The 19765-nt window shown below is 40.6% G+C and overlaps 1 protein-coding gene across 1 annotated transcript in view; it reads right to left on the bottom strand.

Annotated features, from left to right (window-relative positions):
* The window catches only part of LOC140245015 (uncharacterized), a 352187-nt gene that overhangs the window by 17611 nt on the left and 314811 nt on the right, over positions 1-19765 (bottom strand). Inside the window, exons 9-11 of the mRNA XM_072324605.1 lie at positions 8744-8876; positions 7994-8259; positions 3477-6106 (exon numbers count right to left, since the gene is read on the bottom strand). Coding sequence (XP_072180706.1) covers positions 3477-6106; positions 7994-8259; positions 8744-8876 — 3029 coding nt within the window. The remainder of the gene's footprint in view (positions 1-3476; positions 6107-7993; positions 8260-8743; positions 8877-19765) is intronic.

Genomic DNA, 19765 nt, shown 5'->3' on the forward strand with positions numbered 1-19765 from the left:
TACTATTAAGATATAAGAGCACAGCATTAGAACAAACCTTGCATTGCACAACCCATAATGCATAGAAGAATTTTATCTCCACTTTTTTTCTTTCTGCTGCACTGCCTCGATAGGATAGTTTCCAAACATATCAAGCACAGACATATTATTCTACATTCATCCTTCTGGTGTTCTTTGGTTGCGATCTTAATCTCAAAATGACGTTTGACATTGAGAAGAGTACAAGATACCACTATACACCAATGCCAAAACTTCATTGTAAAATGCCAATATTATTCACGGAGACATTTCAAACTAAGAAATACAAAATTGGGATGACTAAGTGACTACGTGAGAGAGGTAGAGCTAGATAGATATATAGAGAGATGGATAGATAGATAGATGAATAGATAGATAGAGAGAGAGAGATACAAATGTAGATAGATAGAGAGATGGAGATAGATAGATAGATAGTTAGATAGATGGGTAGATAGATAGATAGATAGATAGATAGATAGATAGGTAGATAGATAGATAGATAGATAGATTGGTAGATAGATAGATAGAGAGAGAGAGAGAGAGAGAGAGATGGAGAGAGACTGAGAAATGAATGGAAAGGTAGACCAATCAAGGGGCAGCGAGGGATCAAAGAAGATAAAGAGAAACAGGAAGAAAATGAAACAGAGATAGCAAAAAATATACATAGAGAGAGAATTGGAGAGAGACTGGGGAACAGAGAGAGAGAAAGAGAAAACTTGCTTTACAAGAAGGAGGGAAAACATTAAAACATAGATGAATTAAGCGAGATAGAAAGATAAGAGGGACAGGCAAAAGAAATGAGAGAGTGAGAGAGATACAGCTAAGGAGCGATGATGGATAGAGGTTGAAGGAGAGACATAGATAAAGGGGAAGATATAAATGAATAAATGTATAGATAGAAAGATTGATAGATTATTAGAGAGAGAGAAAGAGAAAGACAGATAGAGAGAGAGAAGGAGAGAGAGGGAGAAAGAGAAGAGAGAGAAGATGACATTGGTCTAGAGACACGGATGAGCAGATTCAGGATAACACGGCAGACAAAACATCCATCTTCCCTCCCCTGAAAGAGGTGAGTTGATGCTCCGGTATGCCAGGAATTAACGAGCACCCTTTATGTGCACTTGATGACTGGCAGATGAGTGATTAAGTCTCGTGATAACAAATTGTCAAGGATTTAAAGGGTCAACCAGGAAGATACTCCGTTCCACTTCCAGAGAAAAAGGGTTGGCCATGAGAGATACAAAGAACCATCTGAATCATTTTGAGCAAATTGTTGTTAATGCACTCTCCCACCTCCCACCCAACTAAAAAAGGTCAACAGCTAGTGAACCTAGTACAACAAAACTTAGAAACAAATCAAGACTGCCTTTGTCTTGTTCTAAAAATCACAATCTTCTTTTGATTCCACAATATGTGTTCCAGACAAAGATAACCAAGTGTTCCTTCTTCTTGTTCTACCAAACATCATCCACTCTACCATAGAATTCCATATGGCACTGTCATCACTTACATCTGTAGTTTAGTGAAAGGTAGTGTTTTTTTTTTTCATTCCCATATTCAATTAAATCAATTAGCTATTGGGAAGTTTAAATGCTTTAACCTAGAATACTCTTCTTTGTGAGAGCAGGAAATAATTTCAGACTATTGATACATTTTTGCTGTTGTTAAAAAAAAAGTATCATTACAACAGCCTGACTACCATAAATGTTTCAGAGTATTCATCAAGTCTATACTGATCAAATATCAGAAACATGACCATTCCTCAAGTGCAGAAAGAATCTACTCTATCTTCTTTTGGGATGCATAATTTCTTACTGTCTATAGCAAATCTCACAAGAACAAGGAAAGTGAAGTTTGTAAACAAGAATGTATTTCTCTCATGACACTGTAGGATTATTCTACCATTGCATATAAAACTGACGATAGGTTTCATACAGGCAGTGCTGCTGTAACATGATAAAGACAAACACTTTAAAGGGGACACAGGACATTAAACGGCTGTCAGAAATTCATGCAGAAAAGTTTTTATGATATTTGTCATACAGTAATAATGTGGCTCAAATTCGATGGATCGCATATAAATGTTTAACCCTATTCTAACTGGGGGGGGGGGGGGGTCAAATTGACCCCCCCTCGACGTTTCGCGCTATGATTCCGCAACGCGCAAAGATTTTGCCGCGTCGTTTCATGACTTTTTTCATTCGAGTCTCCCGCATATTTTGAGACCAAATTTGCGATGTCCAGGTACACCGTTCTGAAGTTATGCAATGTTTTGCATATGCATGTCAACCCGAAAAACGCTCGAATTCATGATTTCGTGTGCAAATCCAATGCAAACTGTGTTTTTTTGTTTAATTGATATAAATTAGATTATTTCAACTTTTAACCATTGAAATAAATCAATTCTAATGTAGATAAGCTTGAAAAAGTGCCTCCAACAAATTTTGGCAAAAAAAAATAGAAAACAAAAGATCGAAAAAACAATAAAATACATAAGAAATTAACAAAACAATAAAAAACAAAAGAAAATGATTTTGATTGCACTATTTTTTTACTAGAAAATTGTTTGATGTGTCTTGAGGAACTCTGACACAAAAAATTAATAATCCTTCAGTCTTTTTGATGGAGTTATAGGTGAAAATATGATTTCATGCGTTAATTTGCATAATTAATTTATTAAAAAATATGAAATCAAAATTTTTCTATTGTATGACCATGTAATCTTGTAGTTGACATCCGGCTCTATGTTCAGGCAAAATTTTACGGCGATCGCGCGATCGGCGGCCGAGATCTGAAGGGGGGTCAAATTGACCCCCCCCCCCCCAGTAAAAACTTGGTCTCAAATAGCCCAGTTAGAATCGGGTTAAACATTTGGACACTAGCGGTCAGGTCCATGTGCTGGCCATACACTACGTGCAAATCTTACTAACCTACACGCAACATGTGGAGGTCAAGTGGGGTCACACATTTGGGGTTCACTTTTTGCACTTTCAGTAATGTGGAGTACATGTAACAACGCGGCGGGTATGGGCAGAGCGTATTTGACAGTAATCACATCTATTTTTTTCCCCTTTTTACCATGACTAAAACAACATCACTTCATAACAGAAATCATTTTCAAAGTATACATCTGATACTTCTTTTCCCAACATGTAACAATTGCTACGAAAATCTATAAAACTATAAAAAAATTCGAGATAGATACACTCTTCCATGATTTTCATGTATGTTCAAATACAGTCCACGCAGTGTAGCAGCATATTTGCCACCATATGAGCTTTACAATTATATGCGATGGCTAAAATTCTAATTGACATGAATTACTGTTTGATAGAATGTATACATTATGATTTCCTCTTTAACGAAACATTCTCTTTCAGTGCTGACCTGCCTTTCAGATGATGATGTGACAGAACACTGATGTTGGAGTCAATTGGTATAATGGATATGGTACTCACGTGAATTCCACCATGTCTCCTGGAGTCCCAAGGCTTGTCCGACAGTGGTCTGGAGAGGGCGACAGAGAGAGGGCATGGTGAGGGGGAGAGGTCATCTGTTTTCTCCCCGGTAGGCGCGGCGATGAGTCAAGGACGGGAACATCCAAAGAGTACTTCGTCATCGGTGCTACTGCGTTTCCCTGCCGGGAGAGGAGAGGTCGGTCCAGAAACGCGGGCCCCAGCTTGGATAGCTGTGACATCTTGGCATTCAGCGAACACTGGCCTACCTCACCCCGCATGAAGTGTTGTTTCGTCTTCTGCAAGAGGGAATCGGTGGCCTCTTGCTTCGATTGTGATGAAATCTGCTTTGCAATTTCATGTTCCCTCTGAATGGGGATTGATTCCACACTCGGGTGACTAGCCCTGTCCGAATTTTTCTCAGTTGGTTCCAGATTTCCAGCCTGCATTGCTACAGATGAACAAGTCGTTGCACCATCGTCATGTTTCGTCACCTCTTTTGTGGACAACACTGGCAATTTTGGCTGCCTGGTAACGATGCTGGCTGGCAGCCCCGATGCATCCTCGCCTGCTCTCACTTTGACATCTGCTCTCGCAATTGATCCTGCTCTCGGGGCAAGCTCCGCTGCTCCAGATGGCTTGCTCGTTGTCGCGGGGAGTGCAGACGGCTTGGTCGCTGCTAAACTCATCTTTGGGATGTGTTTCGGGGACTGCAGCTTGCCGATGTGCCTTTTGGGAGAAGCCTCGCTGTTTGGTTTTGCCCCGGGTCTCGGCGACTTCTTTGTTTCTCCTTCTCTGCTTACCATAGGAGAGGCAGCCATGAAGGATGCCACTCTCACATCCCGGTCCTTGCTCTCCTCCTGGTCCGTCTCCTCCGCACCACTTTCACACTTCTCCTCTCCGTTAGAGGCCTCCACTTGTGACTTCCTCTTCCAGACTGGACTTGACGTGTCTTGGCCTGGGTCACCTTCTCCTAGCATGGGCTGACCGGGGCACTTTGACCGCGAACTCTCACTATCAGGCAGAGTTACTTGTAGTACCCCCTCTGTTGTTGAGCTCTCTACATGGTGACTCTGGCAGTCATTGGCAAGCTTTTTGTTCAGTTTATGTTTAGCTGAGGTTTCATCACACGAAAGGCTTTCTACAATAACTTCTCCTCCAACTCTTTTCACATCGTGCTGCCCACTTTCAGTACTGTCATCAAACTCCTTATGTCTGCCATTGACCTGTGACCTAACGTCTTCTGCCTCCTGACAGCAATAGTGACCTTCTCGCTCCGCGTCTTTCTCCGGTTGGTTTGTCGCCCTCTTGCAGTGGAGAGCATTTTCTTTCTGCATCAGTTGAACAGTTTTTTGAGCTTCGTTCAAAATATCTTTCTCCTTCACGGACACTGGAGGATCTGACCCAGAAGTCCTATCTTGAGGGTGTTCACATGCCTTGGGTTCTCCGGGACCCTTCTCATTCAGCTCATCAGGTGCATCCTGCACACGGTCAGCTTGCTTTTCCCTTTCTGCAGCCAGCGACACATTTTGCTGGTGGCTCCTCAGGTACTTGGAATGCTGGTAGTCTTTCTCCGACGGATCGATGTCTGTTGTTGGCGGAGATGGCGTGTCTGGGGGCAACCGGGAAGGGGATCCCGTCGAATCATAGAGTCTGTTGCCCCCGTACTCTGGGCGCCACTGCGTGTTGTAGTCGCGGTGTGTGGGAGTGCCCTGCGAGATAGCTACAGGAGGTATTCTTTCAAGGGTGGTCTCCACGCTGTCTGTGCTGGTCATACTGCTCGTGCTGTCCATCAGGTATCTTGGCGAAGCTGAACTGTTGAGGGATTCGCTGCTTGCATTCGAGGCACAGGGGGAAAAGTTCTTGGCCAGCTTCTGGCGCTGCATGGCTGGCTGCCCGTCGTGCGCCTTCCGCTTCTGCTGGCTACCCTGCTTCGGCTCCAGTGTGAGACTCTCGAAGCTCTTCACGCTGGCGCTGATCTCCTGAAGTTCCTTGAGAAGACTCTGGGCGTACTGGAATGGGGCATGGACAAACGGCTTGGTGTACTGATCACCAAGGATGTACCCATTGCAGCTGTCTGTTGCATCGGATGGTGAGCTCCTCTGTGGACGGTCCTCTCCCATAACCTGCATTTTGGTTATCCTTGCGCCCAGGTCTTCTGCTGTTGGCAAATTCCCATTGAGGGTCTCGTCACTAAGGCCTAGCCTCCCTAGACCTGCAGGCAGGGATGACTGCCTCATTGGAGGAAAGGCATCCACTGCATTCATGGCCCACGTATAGTCCTCAAACCCCATTCCCTCCCCGGCTCCTTCTACCCCAGGCATGTCACACTGGTAGGCCGGGAATGCCGGAGGGAGGTACCCTTGCTCCGAACTGTGGTGCATGTGCCCTCTACCCTGCTGGAAGCCTTGGTGACCGAGATTCTGGGAGGGGTGCGGCGCGTATTTAGCCGGCGCCGAGAGCTGACGGTAGAATTCCTGAGGTAGTATGCGTTGTTGCTGGTGTTGGGACGAGGGTTGCTGCTGCAAGTGGTGATATTGCTGAAATTGTTGCCGTAAGAGTTTTGGATAACTGTCTCGCTGAGGAGTTTCCCTCAGGTGGTCAGGCATCCTCAATCTTGAAGTGCCATGGTCCTGTGTGAATACAATGAAATAAAAATGAAGGTGTGAATATAAATGAAAAAAAATGAAGTCAAATACATCTGCTATTTCCATTAAAATCTGATGACACACCTACATGACAAATGCATTTCTTGAGAAAGCAACAGGATTGAAGCATGATCTTATGACTGACATGTTGTTAAGTTAGCCACTGATATATATCTAAATTTATCTGCTTGCCACCTATACTGACAACATCATTGAAATACTTGAAAATCATTCCAGGCAAGGCACTTTCTTTGGTTTTGACGGACAATCTGCAAAATATCTTTATCACAGGCAGTTTGAATCCATGTGAGTTTAAGTTTGATAGGAGCATTGGTACACTTCAAACTATACATTTCAAAACGGGTGAATACAGCAGTACAGATTTGACTTTAGACACTCAGTACTGACATGTGTAGTACAAATCAAAACTGGAACATTCATATAATTACGTTATAGAAGGTTTAGGAAAAAAAAAATGAAAGTGAAAAATTTCTCCCCTCTAAAGCTGACAGAGTATTCTGGAGATTGTCACAAGAGAAATATGCTAACTATTCCAATGAATTATATTGGAACATGGTGTCTTGAGCAGGTAGACTACAAAAGTACAATAATACAAAACGTTAACTGCAAATTTGATGTAGCAGCAACTTTTTCAGACAAATTTCCACGGGCAAGCTAAGTGCATGGTCCAGATATTATGCTAGCTGACAGAAAAAAAGGGGAAAAAAAACTTAAGTAGGAAGAAATATGCTAAACATACTGATCTTTCAGCATTTGCTGCATATTTAGCTTTAGAATGCTGAAGTCATCCTTTCTTATCATTGTCAAAAACACATAACCTTAAAATTACATTTTGGATAATATCCCACACATTCCTGGGCTGAATGTTTTTTTATAGATATTCCCACTAGCATATGAAAGCTTTTAAACACCTGGCATATGACCTTTATCAACCACTTTTCCAGAGCACCATATTTCTCAATTTTCTGTTTTCTGTCCGAGAAAGGGAGAAAAGGAAAAGCTGCAGCAAAAAGATAATATCTGGTAAGTATCTATTTTGCTGCCTTGATGTTTAACCCCTCACATGCCCACTTGCAAAATGTTGTCATCTGTCTTTAGTCATCCTCCCAAACTTGACCCAGTATTAAGGTTAGGAAGCCACTCCGATAACATGCATTATTAGTCCAATGGGTAGGCTATGGTGAAACAGAAGGGATTAGGGTGATTAGGTGGATTACTGTATATGCTATAATTTTTGCGTACATAAATTTTCGCGAATTGCCGCTGTCACACATTTTCGCGAGTGGTTAAATTCGCGATCGGGGGACCAGAGAAAATATGAAGTGGCAAAGAAAGTGTGAATTTTCAACTTACTAGCAAATAAGAATGATACTAGTTATACACTGCATGAAGAAAACTTACCAAACTCTGCGAACTAGTAAGTTAGAATTCAACATTTTTGAAGTGGTTAAGTCCACCGCGCTAGATTTCTGACGAGTGGTATGAGGGGTTGCGATAATGGATTGGCTCTACAGTATTCGTAAGTAGAAGTGGAGTAGCCCGACCACCCCCCAGACTATGGGCTTAGCCAGTATGGTCTGTTCGGTAAGCCGTGACATGGTATACTACTATTACTAGTACTGAAATGTTCGTATCATCAAGGCAAGGGATTCATTTTGGAAGGTACTATTTTCGCGTGTTGTTAATTTCGCGAATAGCTCCCGACTCGCGAAATTCGCGAAAATAAAACCCACGCGAAATATATAGCGTATACAGTAGGTAATCTCTATCCACTGATATTCAAGTTCCCAGGCATCTTAAGTGCCAATTGGCGAGGAAAGCAGAGTAAAGGTTAATCGGGAGTTGTCTCACCTTTTTGGAGTTGGCACTGGGGAGCAACCGTGGACTGAGAGGCGGGTCCTTGCCGCTATCTTTGCTCGCACCTGTGAGGGCGGGCTGCGTTGGGGCGGAGTGCTTGCTCCTCAGAGGGTGCGTGAAGGAGGTGGCGAAGGGACAGGGAGAGGGTGAAGGCGACTGGGAAGGGGACGGGGAGGGGGAAGAGGCTGGGTGGGGCCCAGGGGGGATGGTTCGACCCGGAAGGCTTGGAGAGGTGTTGGCGTAGGGACTGCGCTGACCATACTGGTGGAGAACAGGTGAAGAAAAGTAGAATTCAACATGAATGAAGATAATAATAAAAATAATATCAATGACACACTGCTTAATAGTGCATATCACTACCATAGTGTCTCCATGTGCTTTAAGGGAGAGGGTTGAAAATGGAAAAGGAATTAATTCCTTGTTCTTACTCTCAATGAGAATCTCCACCAAAAAAAAAAAAAAAAAAATCAGATAGACAATAAACTTTTCACTGACAATATGTAAAGATGTAAAGCTTCAAGAATTCACACAAAAAAGTGACATTCATCTGAACTCCAAAACAATATATCTGATATCATTGCATTGATTGATGGTAATGAAAAAAAAAAAAGCCAAATGAAATATGGACCAGATTTAATCATCAACTACTTGCATAGACTAGCATGATATCACAGGAATTATTTCTATCATTATACTGGGATTAGTGTGGGGCATGTAAGACGGGGGTGGGGGGAGGGGCAAGGGGTTTGCTTACCTGCGAGGGGGAGGGGACGCACTGGGCAAATCGGTTTTGGTCAAAGAGGCACCTCAGGTTTCTGTTCTGGTGTTCCAAGTCCCGCACCTTGGTATGGAGCTTCAGGCATTCGTCACGCAGGTCCTGCAGCAAGACAAAAAACACAGAGCATTGCTCAATGAGACTTGTCACACTTACGTGTATGATAATGAAAAATGATAGTAATAAAAGTAGCAGTAGAAGGAGTAATAACGTAGCAGCAGCAGTAGTAGTAGTCATAGTAGTGGTTATGATGATGACAATAACAATAATACTAATGATAATCATCATCATAAACTACATCAACATCACCACCACCAATATCATCACATCATCATATCATCATCATCATCATCATCATCATCATCATCATCATCATCATCATCATCATCATAACAATAACCATAGCAAGGAAACTTCTACTACCACCATTACTACACATACATGTACTCATAAGAATTTTACTAATTATGACAACAATGATGAGAACAACAAGAAAAGCACTCTGAGAGCGCAGACTTTTGCCAAGCAGTTCATTTACACCACTGAACTTGTTCTTCCATAGAGATCAGTGATTTCCACTCCCATACATATGCATGCTAAAAGGTACCCGATTTCCCAATATAGAAGCCTCTTGTTATGTCATGAACTTCCAGCTGCGCGGCGTGCCTCGCCTAACAGAAACTAGAGCATGCACTTTAGTGCACGGATGAAAACCTCAAAAATGCGCAGCTTGAACTCTCAAGTTCATTGACCCTACCTGCCAAGATATCAAAAATTCTTCATAAAATCCACAAAAATTGCCAGATCACTACCAAAATTTTAATCATCTGTTACTTGTGTCATTCTCAACCTCTCCAGTAAGTTTCATCCAAATCCAGTCACAACTCTTAAGAGTTATTTAGCACACGGACAAACAAACCAACAAACCACACTGAAGAGAACATACATTGTAACCTCCTCCCTTGGTGGAGGTGAATGATAACAAAAACGATAACAATAATGATAATAACAGTGTGGGTGGAGGAGTGGTAGAACGAAGCTGACCCAAATTGCAACTTAAAGAAGAAAGGCTTTGTTGGACTGACTTGGACCACAAGGTCAAGTCATGTGACTGACTCTTAACAGGCAACATCCCTCCATCTCCGTGGCAGCCTTCAGTGCCTTCAACTGTGGGCTGGACAAGAATTGTCTGCCCAGTAAACAAGGTTGACCTGATGGGGATTATCAAGATGTTCCTGACTGTCCACCAGTCTGTCATGAAAGATTTTGCTCTTCATTCAAATTTCCTGATCATATTTCGTCCCTACCCCCCCCCCCCCCCACCCTGAGAACTTGTCAGGGGTCATGCATATATGAGAATCCACTAGTTAGGTGCGATACTCACTGAAAGCACTGTTCACTGCTGGGACGGAAAAACCTCTTATCTTAAAAATGTCAAATATTAAGGAGAGCGAAAAAAAAAAAGACAGCCAAAACACTATGGCAAATGGGATAACCTTTCCTTTCAACATGCCGTGGGGGCTTCATTTTTTGGTTAAGACAATTAGGATTTGGACAGGACATCACTGAACTGATTACCTGACAATTAATTTAACAAAAGTGCCTTTCACCTAAATTTGAGATATAACATCTTGTCACCACAACACGACATGATGCACTTTTAAGCATTTCACCTTGTCATGAGAAAGATTAATTTACTATACATACATTGCACATGCACAGGTATAGGCCTACCTATAATCAGGGAGGTCCTCCCTAGTAGAATACACATACTGTACGTGTATGCAAGTCTATGTACGACAGAATGTTGTTTATTTTCTGTTTCTACTGCATTATCTTGTTCAAGCTTTATTCACAAATCTACAATGTATTGCCAAAAAATATCAGATATCTTGCTTCATTTGACCAGCAAGGAAAATGAGAATTTGATGGATTTTTGTCTAACTGAGTGTACACTTTCCAAAATTGTACTTTTTCCTCGCAGAGCATCTTTAAACACAATCATATTGCTTCTACAAACAGACACACACACACACACACAAACACACACAACCACCCCCCCCCCCCCCCACACACAAAAAAGAAGATACATGTACTGGTATAATGCCATTTCCTGCATGTTAAGAGATTGATAAATTTATACTCCCCGAAAATGACTACACAAACAACCTGACTCAGGTGAGCATGTTTTCCTTGTCACCGCAGAGTACTTCTCAGTCCCAGGGATGATGATGATGATGATGAATTTCTTTGTGATGAAAAATATCTGACGGGTCGGGGGAAGAGCACTAAACACAAAAACATCCTGATGTTGCCCAGACCTCACGCTGGTGCGCCTAATTTGGAAGAACCCGTCACTTGACAAAAGGTCATTTGGGAATGATGCGTTCCTATCCCACACGCAAAATAACTTTTTACCCACGTACTGCCAGTTGCACAAAACCTGATGAATCCTGTATAGAGCCTATGGGTGCTTTTTTACTCTTGGTAGTTAACGGATTAATCAGCCAGAGCTACCCCCCCCCTTTGCGTTCTTCCTTTTTGTCCCACATAAAAAAAAAAATGTAATCTATATGCTTTATAGGCATGTGTGTGTACGTGCATGTAGGCCTACATACCAAAATACTGTAAAAGTGGGGGGCAGAATCAAAAACAGACAAAACTCATTATACCCTGCCAAAAATTGCCAATGTCTCTATTTAAACAAAAACAGAAAAGAAAATGACAAAAAATACTAATTTGTAGACTATGTTAACTCTATCATTGCCATCAGTGACATGATTGTAAGCGATGTCAATGAAATTTTGGGGTGCCAGTTGTGAGAGGGTAAAAGCAATGTACGAAGATGTAGACAATTAGCAAGGTTTGAGAAATGTCGGGACGGACAAACTTTGAGATACCATGAACAAGGGATACTGTAAAACTAGAAATTTTGGGGTGCATGACATTTTAGTGAGGAGCCAAGATTCACAAAATTAAAATAAGCACGAAAGTTCTTGCCTTTTGATGTGCTACACTGTACGAATTGAATGCCAGTGGCAATTCATGAAAATCTCATGTTGCAAAAATACTGTTGGTTCTAATTCTCAGAAAATTCATGTGCCAATATTCCTGATTTTACAGGAGCTGAAACATGGTCTCTACACAAACACATCTCATACAGTAATTGATCAAACTTTACAAAGTTATTTTGACATTAATTATTATTGTTTTTAAATGGAGGTCAACACCATCATCCAAACAATCACAATCACTACATTCTCAGTAACAAAACAACAAAAAACACTTCTTGTGAATAGAAAAACAAGACAAAAACAACCAACAAACATATTAATGACTCATAATTCGTACCCCCTTATCATCTTCCCTTCCCCCCACTAAATCCTTCCTGTTATCTGATACCCATCTTTCAAGCCTGATTTCTGATGTGGTTAAATATCTTGGGGCATTTCCCCATGGCCAATTTTTTTTCAGTCACCCCCATTCTCTAGTACTCACACCCCCTTTCCTGTTTAACCCACTCACAGCCACTTCTATTAAATATCACTGCCATCTAGTACAGTGTATAGGCATCTGTGATAATGAGGAAGTTATGAAATGCAGTGTATCTTTTTCTTGGAAACCCTCAAAAGTTTAATTCTTCAAATACTGACATCAGTATGTTATATTCTCAGTCAAACTGTATCAACCATACATTAAAAAGGACTGAAATCACAGCTTGATCAACTTGTTGACTTTTATGTCAGTTACCCCCTTTTAACCCATTGAGGATGGGCTGATTTTGCTACAACATGCATCTCCCATAGACACTTGCCCAAGTATACTCAGGACTCGTCCTCAACGAGTTAAATTGTTGGTTAGATTACAAAAACAAACTTAACAAAAAAAAATCTTTGAAAACAAGACAATAAACATGAATGCAAAGTCTTGATTACGTTCTAATCTGGCTTAATCAGGTGACATAATGTATGGGTTACATCACCCCCTTCCCCCACCTACAAATATAAGAAGCATAAAATCTAAACCTGGAATCTTGAAAAATCCCTAAACATAACCAAATACCACAACATGCGCTGACAAAATGCAGAGTTACCACAGGCTGTGGTACTTGCGGCTTTTTGGCTTTTCGGTTGCCCCAGTCCATGCCCAAAACCATCTAAGTAGGACCTAAACACTAGTGACACCTGACCTTAACAACTTAAACACACCCCGTGATCCTTGCGGATTCATGGATGACATCAAGGTGTGCTAATCTTCCCTCAGTCAAGCATGGCCACCTTCTCATTTACAACTCAATGCAAAGCCTTTGATTTTTTTTCTTCTTCTACCATGAGGCCCGTTTACACACAACGAAAATCGAAATTACAATCGCGATCCAAATTTCGATTTTTTTTTTTCGACCGTTCATACACAGGGAAAAATCGCACTTCGCAGCAAGGAAAGAACGATCAGCGGCCAAACTGCGCATGCGCGAAACTTGCATGACCGAAGACTGACCCCGCGGTCCCAATAGAGTTTTGCACGCGCTACGAACGATGGGATTAAAAATACCAATTTCCGAATCTCGATCGCGCTCACACACATGACGCTTGGCAAAATAATCACGATTTTTCTGAAAAATCGCACTAATAGTTGGATCGCGATTAGGATCGCGAAAATTAGTGAGACTTTTCTGAACATACAGGAAAAAATTTCGAAATTTTGATCGCGATAAGAAAATCGATTTTTAAATCTCACTTTTTCCCTTGTGTATGAACAGGCCTAATGTGATATACTTGTGAGAAGTTTCAGACTATGAAATGAAATGAAATGAAATGAAATGAAATTTATTCATATTCATATTCCACAAATTCATATTCCACATAGTGGACATTATATGATAAAATATACAGGGTATAACACATAGTGGATATGATATCAATACTATACAGAGTATATGACATGTATATACAAAATATCGTGATATTCTGAGATAAAATCACACCATGTACAAATGTGGAGGGGACTACTTAGAAGCACTGCTTGTTAAATGTAGTCCCCCTACAGATTATAGACAAAATAATATCAAAGATAAGGCTGAGTGAAATAACAAAAACACCATATATATTTACAAGGGCACAATTATTATGAACCGTACTATGGATATACAACAAGTCATGTATATGTTACAAAGCACAGGTTTATGTATAAAGTGTTTACAGTGTACATTATATACCATTAGAATAATGAATGAAACAGAAGATAACCTTCCGAGTATACTATCACTAACATCAGACTTGTTTGGACCCATGTGTTTCTGAAGTGCATTGCTACAAATGTACTTTGTAGAGTTATGACGTATTCAGACAATATCAAGTCCTCTCACTAATACCCCTTTCATAAACTCAATAATGCGGATAATATCCGCAACATTTGGTCGTAAAATCGGAGCGGGGATAGAATAATGCGCATTATTTCGACCCTTCTATTATCCGCATAATAGCAGCATCGGGACCAGATTTTGAGTTTATGAACGCAAACCCAAATAATGCGGATAATTGCCGGGGTGTGGTCAAACGTCACCTGTCTTTCCCGCAGGAGGGACGTGTGCAGTCACCATGACGATTATCCGCCTTTTTCAGGACGGGTGCTCGTAAAAATAACGCGGATTATTTTCAGAGTTTGTGAACGCATTTTTTATTGAATTGTCCGCATTATTCTTATACGGATAATAGGAGGATGAGTTTATGAAAGGGGTATAACTTTGGCTTAGTAAGAATGACACAGCACGCAATAGCGTTAACATTAAAAACTAACACTGAATAACCCGTTGAGGATGGACTGATTTTGCCACAACACATATTTGTATTTATTGTATGCACATGTACATCTCAATTGTACATTATTACACTAGGCCCATGATCACTGCAATAAATTGTGTATAGGGTTATATGCAACACACGTTTTGACCGCTACTGATAGGTGTACATTTTTATCTTATCCTATGTCTGATCTTCATGAAATTTGTAAGATCATTCTATATGTTTGATTTGACTCTTCAAATGTATTAAAGAGTGCAACATGAAAATGGAGTGTTATGCTATATTCATAATATTTCAATATCTTTCAGCCATTCTCCTACCCCCATTTCCAGCCCTGTTCCCCGGAGCGCTCCCATCCCTCTATATGAATCACAGTCTGAACCCTGTGATGAAGAATGGATCAGCTAATCCCTTAAGACTAATCTTAATTGCATGGCAAGACAGGGGGATCTCAAATCACATCCCAGATTCTAATCCGCAATCATATAGCCATGGGAGCAGACAGACACCACGCCTCTTATTAGGCAGAGACAGATGTTGTCTTTCTGAAAAAAAAAGAAAAGGATACAGATGTAAAACTACCCTGCCTTCCCCCTCCCCTTACTACTACCCCCCCCCAAAAAAAAAAGAACAACACAGAAACAAATATATAAACTAAAACGGAAAGTTGCTGCATCTGGCCTGGACACTATTAAAAGACAGTACATTGGCTTTGACCTATATGTGATTTTCTGCCTCCTTCAGGGTTACATCAGCCTTCTCAATCATAGATGAAGAGATGGATTAGTTTAAATCCTAATCTCATTAATCTCAATTCTCTCTGTCTTTGCAAAGCACATCACTTATGTGGCTGACTGGATTTGACAATTGTGAAGTGATACCGTCCATCAACTGACGCTATAGTTTGGCGGTAGACACAGAGCAATATTGTGATCCATGAGATGTAGTGATGATTGGGATAACTTTGTAGGGAAAAAAAAAGGAAAAAGAAAGAATGATGCAACGTGAGGATTGAGGCATCGCATCATAACCTATGATGGCATCTCGACTTTAATCTAGGAGCATGGGACTTTTTATCTCTGATCTCTCTCCTCCTATCACCCCCCCCCCCCCTCCCCAAGACCCTCTTCCTGCAGGGGGCGGATGAATCACAGTGTCCTGGTATTGGGGATGAGGAGGAGGGAAGGATTTGGTTGATCTCGCCTGACTGATCCCCGGGGAGAACATTGCTTGAAGGATGAGGTAGGGCAGCGAAGATGGGAGAGAAGAAGAGTATGTTGAGAAAACTAGGAACAGAACAGATAATCTGGAAAATCACAGCCCAATTATAGTCACAAAGTACTTTGTATATAATGGAACCTTCACAAACAAGTGCATTATTTTCCTTTACCTGGTATAATTAATTCTGCCACTATGATGTACAATTGTAAAAGAAGATTTCAAACGACATATTTGCAAATGTGGTGATCACCAATTCATAGGCCTCCTATGATATCATTGTTTGAGGAGCCAGTACTTGTAAGTTACCAAACATTTTTGGTCACCTGGGAATAAAGACATTGGAGCTCACATCAAACCCTGTTGTCCCACATATACCCATCTATGTTTGGGTACTCATTTATAGGAATAGTCTCTGGGGTTTAGCAGCTCTCTATTGTCCTTGCTTTAAAGTCTTCTTTACACGTCTTATGATTTTTTTTCTCTCTGAAAGATGTTTATTTGAATGATTTATCAAATAATATATATATATATTTTTTTATACAGTACTCTTAAAACTCCACATACATTGTTCATTGTATGAAAATAAATTTGATGATATTTCTTAATGTTGTTGTCTGCATTCTTACATAAACTTGTCGAAAAGAAGGTGGATTACACATATTTTTTGTATTAGACTTAGATCCTGATCCAATCTAAACCATGCTGTCCTATGGCTTTAGCCTCAAAGTGAAATTTTGCAATTTTCTCACAATTCTGCCTAAAAACTATGCCAGGACTTTAAGGCTCTCCAAGGTTACAAAGCCAGAAATAAAGGCCAAGGTAGCTATTTCTGTGCAGAACGAAAACAAAGCCTCGTCAGAGGGTGATCTCGGTGTTTGCTCCGTACTCCCACCCAGCCTACCCCGGTATCAAAGCCAGACCCTCCATCCGTTCATGTTAACTTGCCCTTTTTGAAAAGGCAGACGAGTGATTGTGAGGTGTATGCAGCTTATCTTTGTGATGGCACAGACTTCAGGTTCTTTTTGTTGTTGTCGTTGTACTTGCCTGGGGCTGAATTCAGAAAGGTGAGTAATCGATCGAGTGGGCTACGGCTTGATGTCGTGATCGTGGTTATCATCCAGCGATAGCTCGCTGGACAGCGAGGGCTCGAAATAGATCACCACACATCATGATCTAATCTCAGGTGCAGATGAATCTCTTCACAGTCACTCGTAAGAAATCAAGTGTTTGCGGCAAGAATGACTATATTGGCACTACATGTATATAACCTTACGTGAGCTAGAGGGCTTGACACGTATCTCAATCGAGACATTCGTTGCAGGAACAGAAATAGTATCCGCACCGTCAACTAAATCCTTGAAAATGCATGTTCATCATTCATACATGTGCCTCTTGATACACAAGTGGAACAGATGAATTTATACTCCCCTGAACAATAGTGTCATGTGTTGCCACCTGTAAAGAAAGATTGTATTAATCAAAGGTGAAATCCCTCTTTAAAGGTGTCTCAAGTTGTGTCCAAAACATTTCTGGGGAAATTGACATTGATGGGGAAAAGCAAGTTCTCAATCATCACAAACATGTTGCCAACTCCACTTGCCCTCTGGTATCTGAATTGTTTTTAGCATTTTCTACAGTGAGGGGATATTGGTAAATGTGAATGGTAAGGTAATCTGTCTGCAAATGATTAGTAACTAATGATTCAGTTTGAGACATGAATCTTATATGCATGGTGGTTGATGAAAGCGACATTTTTTTTCTGGTATTTTCTAAATTTCCTGATTTTAGCTACTGCATTCAAATTGATGTCTAGACATTCAATTCAACAAATTTTCCCCGTGCCAAAAGGTAAATGATATTCAATGATCCTTCATAGTAAAGGGAAAATGACGAATGTTCTTTTTATCAGAAATATTCAAAATTATCATCAGCAACACCAGAATCAGATATCGACAGAAGACAACTGTTTCATGTTATCCAAAATTAGCACAAAAAAAAAAAAAAAACGCGAAAAATAATGTACCGCAAATATTTCTACATTTACAGTATGTATGACATTTGTTGAATTGCTGTAAAGGAGTCATAAAAAGCAACTACAATATCTAAATAACATACCTGTTGATAGAATAAATAATTTTACATACAATTAAAACATAACTTGCTCAGAATGATAAACTATCATCCGTTATTCAAAGCTGAATCACAATCGTGATCTTTAAACCAAAAGAGATATCACTCGTGACGTCCCCATTACGAAAGCTTGAGCCTCTGCCCTGAAATGACATAATAAATCTGCAAAGCACAGATAGATTAATACTGATCGAATAGATTGGAATCTATGGGTGAAGTGATGATGAACTGCTTAAGCTATGTGTCTGTGTGTACTGTATGTGTGTGTGCTATTACGCTTTTTGCTTCTTCTTCTTCTTCCTCATCTTTTTTCTTTTTGCAGGAAATATCACATGACGGCTGATTACGGGGATATAAATCAAACGGTGAGTGTTACTTCCCCCTACAGAAGCTATCAAGATGTACATCTATCTTGACAGATTAGTGGGTGAATGTCAAAACGTTGTTAAATGATGAAACCATTATTTTCACTCCATTTTTTTTTTTGGGGGGGGGGGGGGTGGGGGCTGATATGGGGGGGGGGAGGGGGCAGTGATACTTGCACAAATCATCAACACATCTTGAGTAAGAAGGAATGATCATTAGGCAGGCACAGCACCATCTCAGTCTACTCAGATTTGACTTCATATACATGCCCCACATCGCTAACCCTTATACTGCTGAAAATCAGAAATCATTGAAAAATAGAAGATACTCACATGAACTCCACAGGTTACCCTTGAATGTATAATGCATTTATTTAGTGATATATCCATCATTTTTTTTTTAATTGCTGTAGAATTTATTGTTTATATCAGTCATCCACCCATCTATTCATTCACTTATGTTTTGAATATTTCATATTTTGTTAGTTTATGTAATTATTCATTTATATATTTGTTAAATCATTCAGTTAAGAGTGTAGATCAACCCATTGAGGACGGACTGATTTTGCTACAACATGCGTTTCCAATAGACACCTGCCCGAATATTCTTGGGATTCGTCTTCAATGAGTTAATTAGTCAGTTACTTAGCAAATATTTTATTCTTCCTGGGTGGCCATAATGGAAGTAAAACCTTGTCTTGACTATTTTGGTGGAATACAACATGAAAGAATGATTCCCATTGGTCAACTGTAGATACATTGGTCATCTGTAGTTACTTTGGTCATCTATGGACACATGGTCATCTATGAATAGTCATTAATTTGTAGATGCATAGGTCATCTGAGATTAATTGGTCATCAGAAGATACATTGGTCACCTGTATGTACATTGGTCAGCTGTAGACACAAGTCTTGCTTGACCATTGCCACACCTCATGTTCACTGGTGACATGTGATTTAACAAGGTGGATGTATAAGACTGGACTCCAATATGATTATTTGAACCCCGGTACAGTGGCGGATTCAGAGGGGGGCGTCCCCTCTTTATTTTTTGTTAAAACAAAAGAAAAAAAAATGGGGGGCGCGTGTGCCCACCTTTAATTTCGTGAAAGCGCCTTCCCTTTACAGAATTCCTGGATCTGCCCCTGCGGTACGTGCCCGAGCACTTTATAGCTTAAACTGAAAACTTTTTTCATCATCTTTCAGTTATCCCCCAAAACTTGACCTAGTTATAAAGTTGGCAAGCCAACTCAGGTGCATAGCAACATACCCCAGATCAACATGAAGGCCATGGTAACAGAATACAGATTTAGGGGGGGGGGGTAGGAGGATTAGGTAACCTCTTAATATCACTGGTAATTAGAGAGAATGATTAGTTGGTAGATATCTGTACCACTTTGCAAACAAAAAAACAGTAAGGGTTAAGTATCTAAGGAAAAAATGATGACATAAATGGTATCCCGGGGTACCAAAT

Source organism: Diadema setosum, chromosome 22 (assembly GCF_964275005.1).
Source record: "Diadema setosum chromosome 22, eeDiaSeto1, whole genome shotgun sequence".
In the NCBI taxonomy this organism is placed as follows: domain Eukaryota; kingdom Metazoa; phylum Echinodermata; class Echinoidea; order Diadematoida; family Diadematidae; genus Diadema; species Diadema setosum.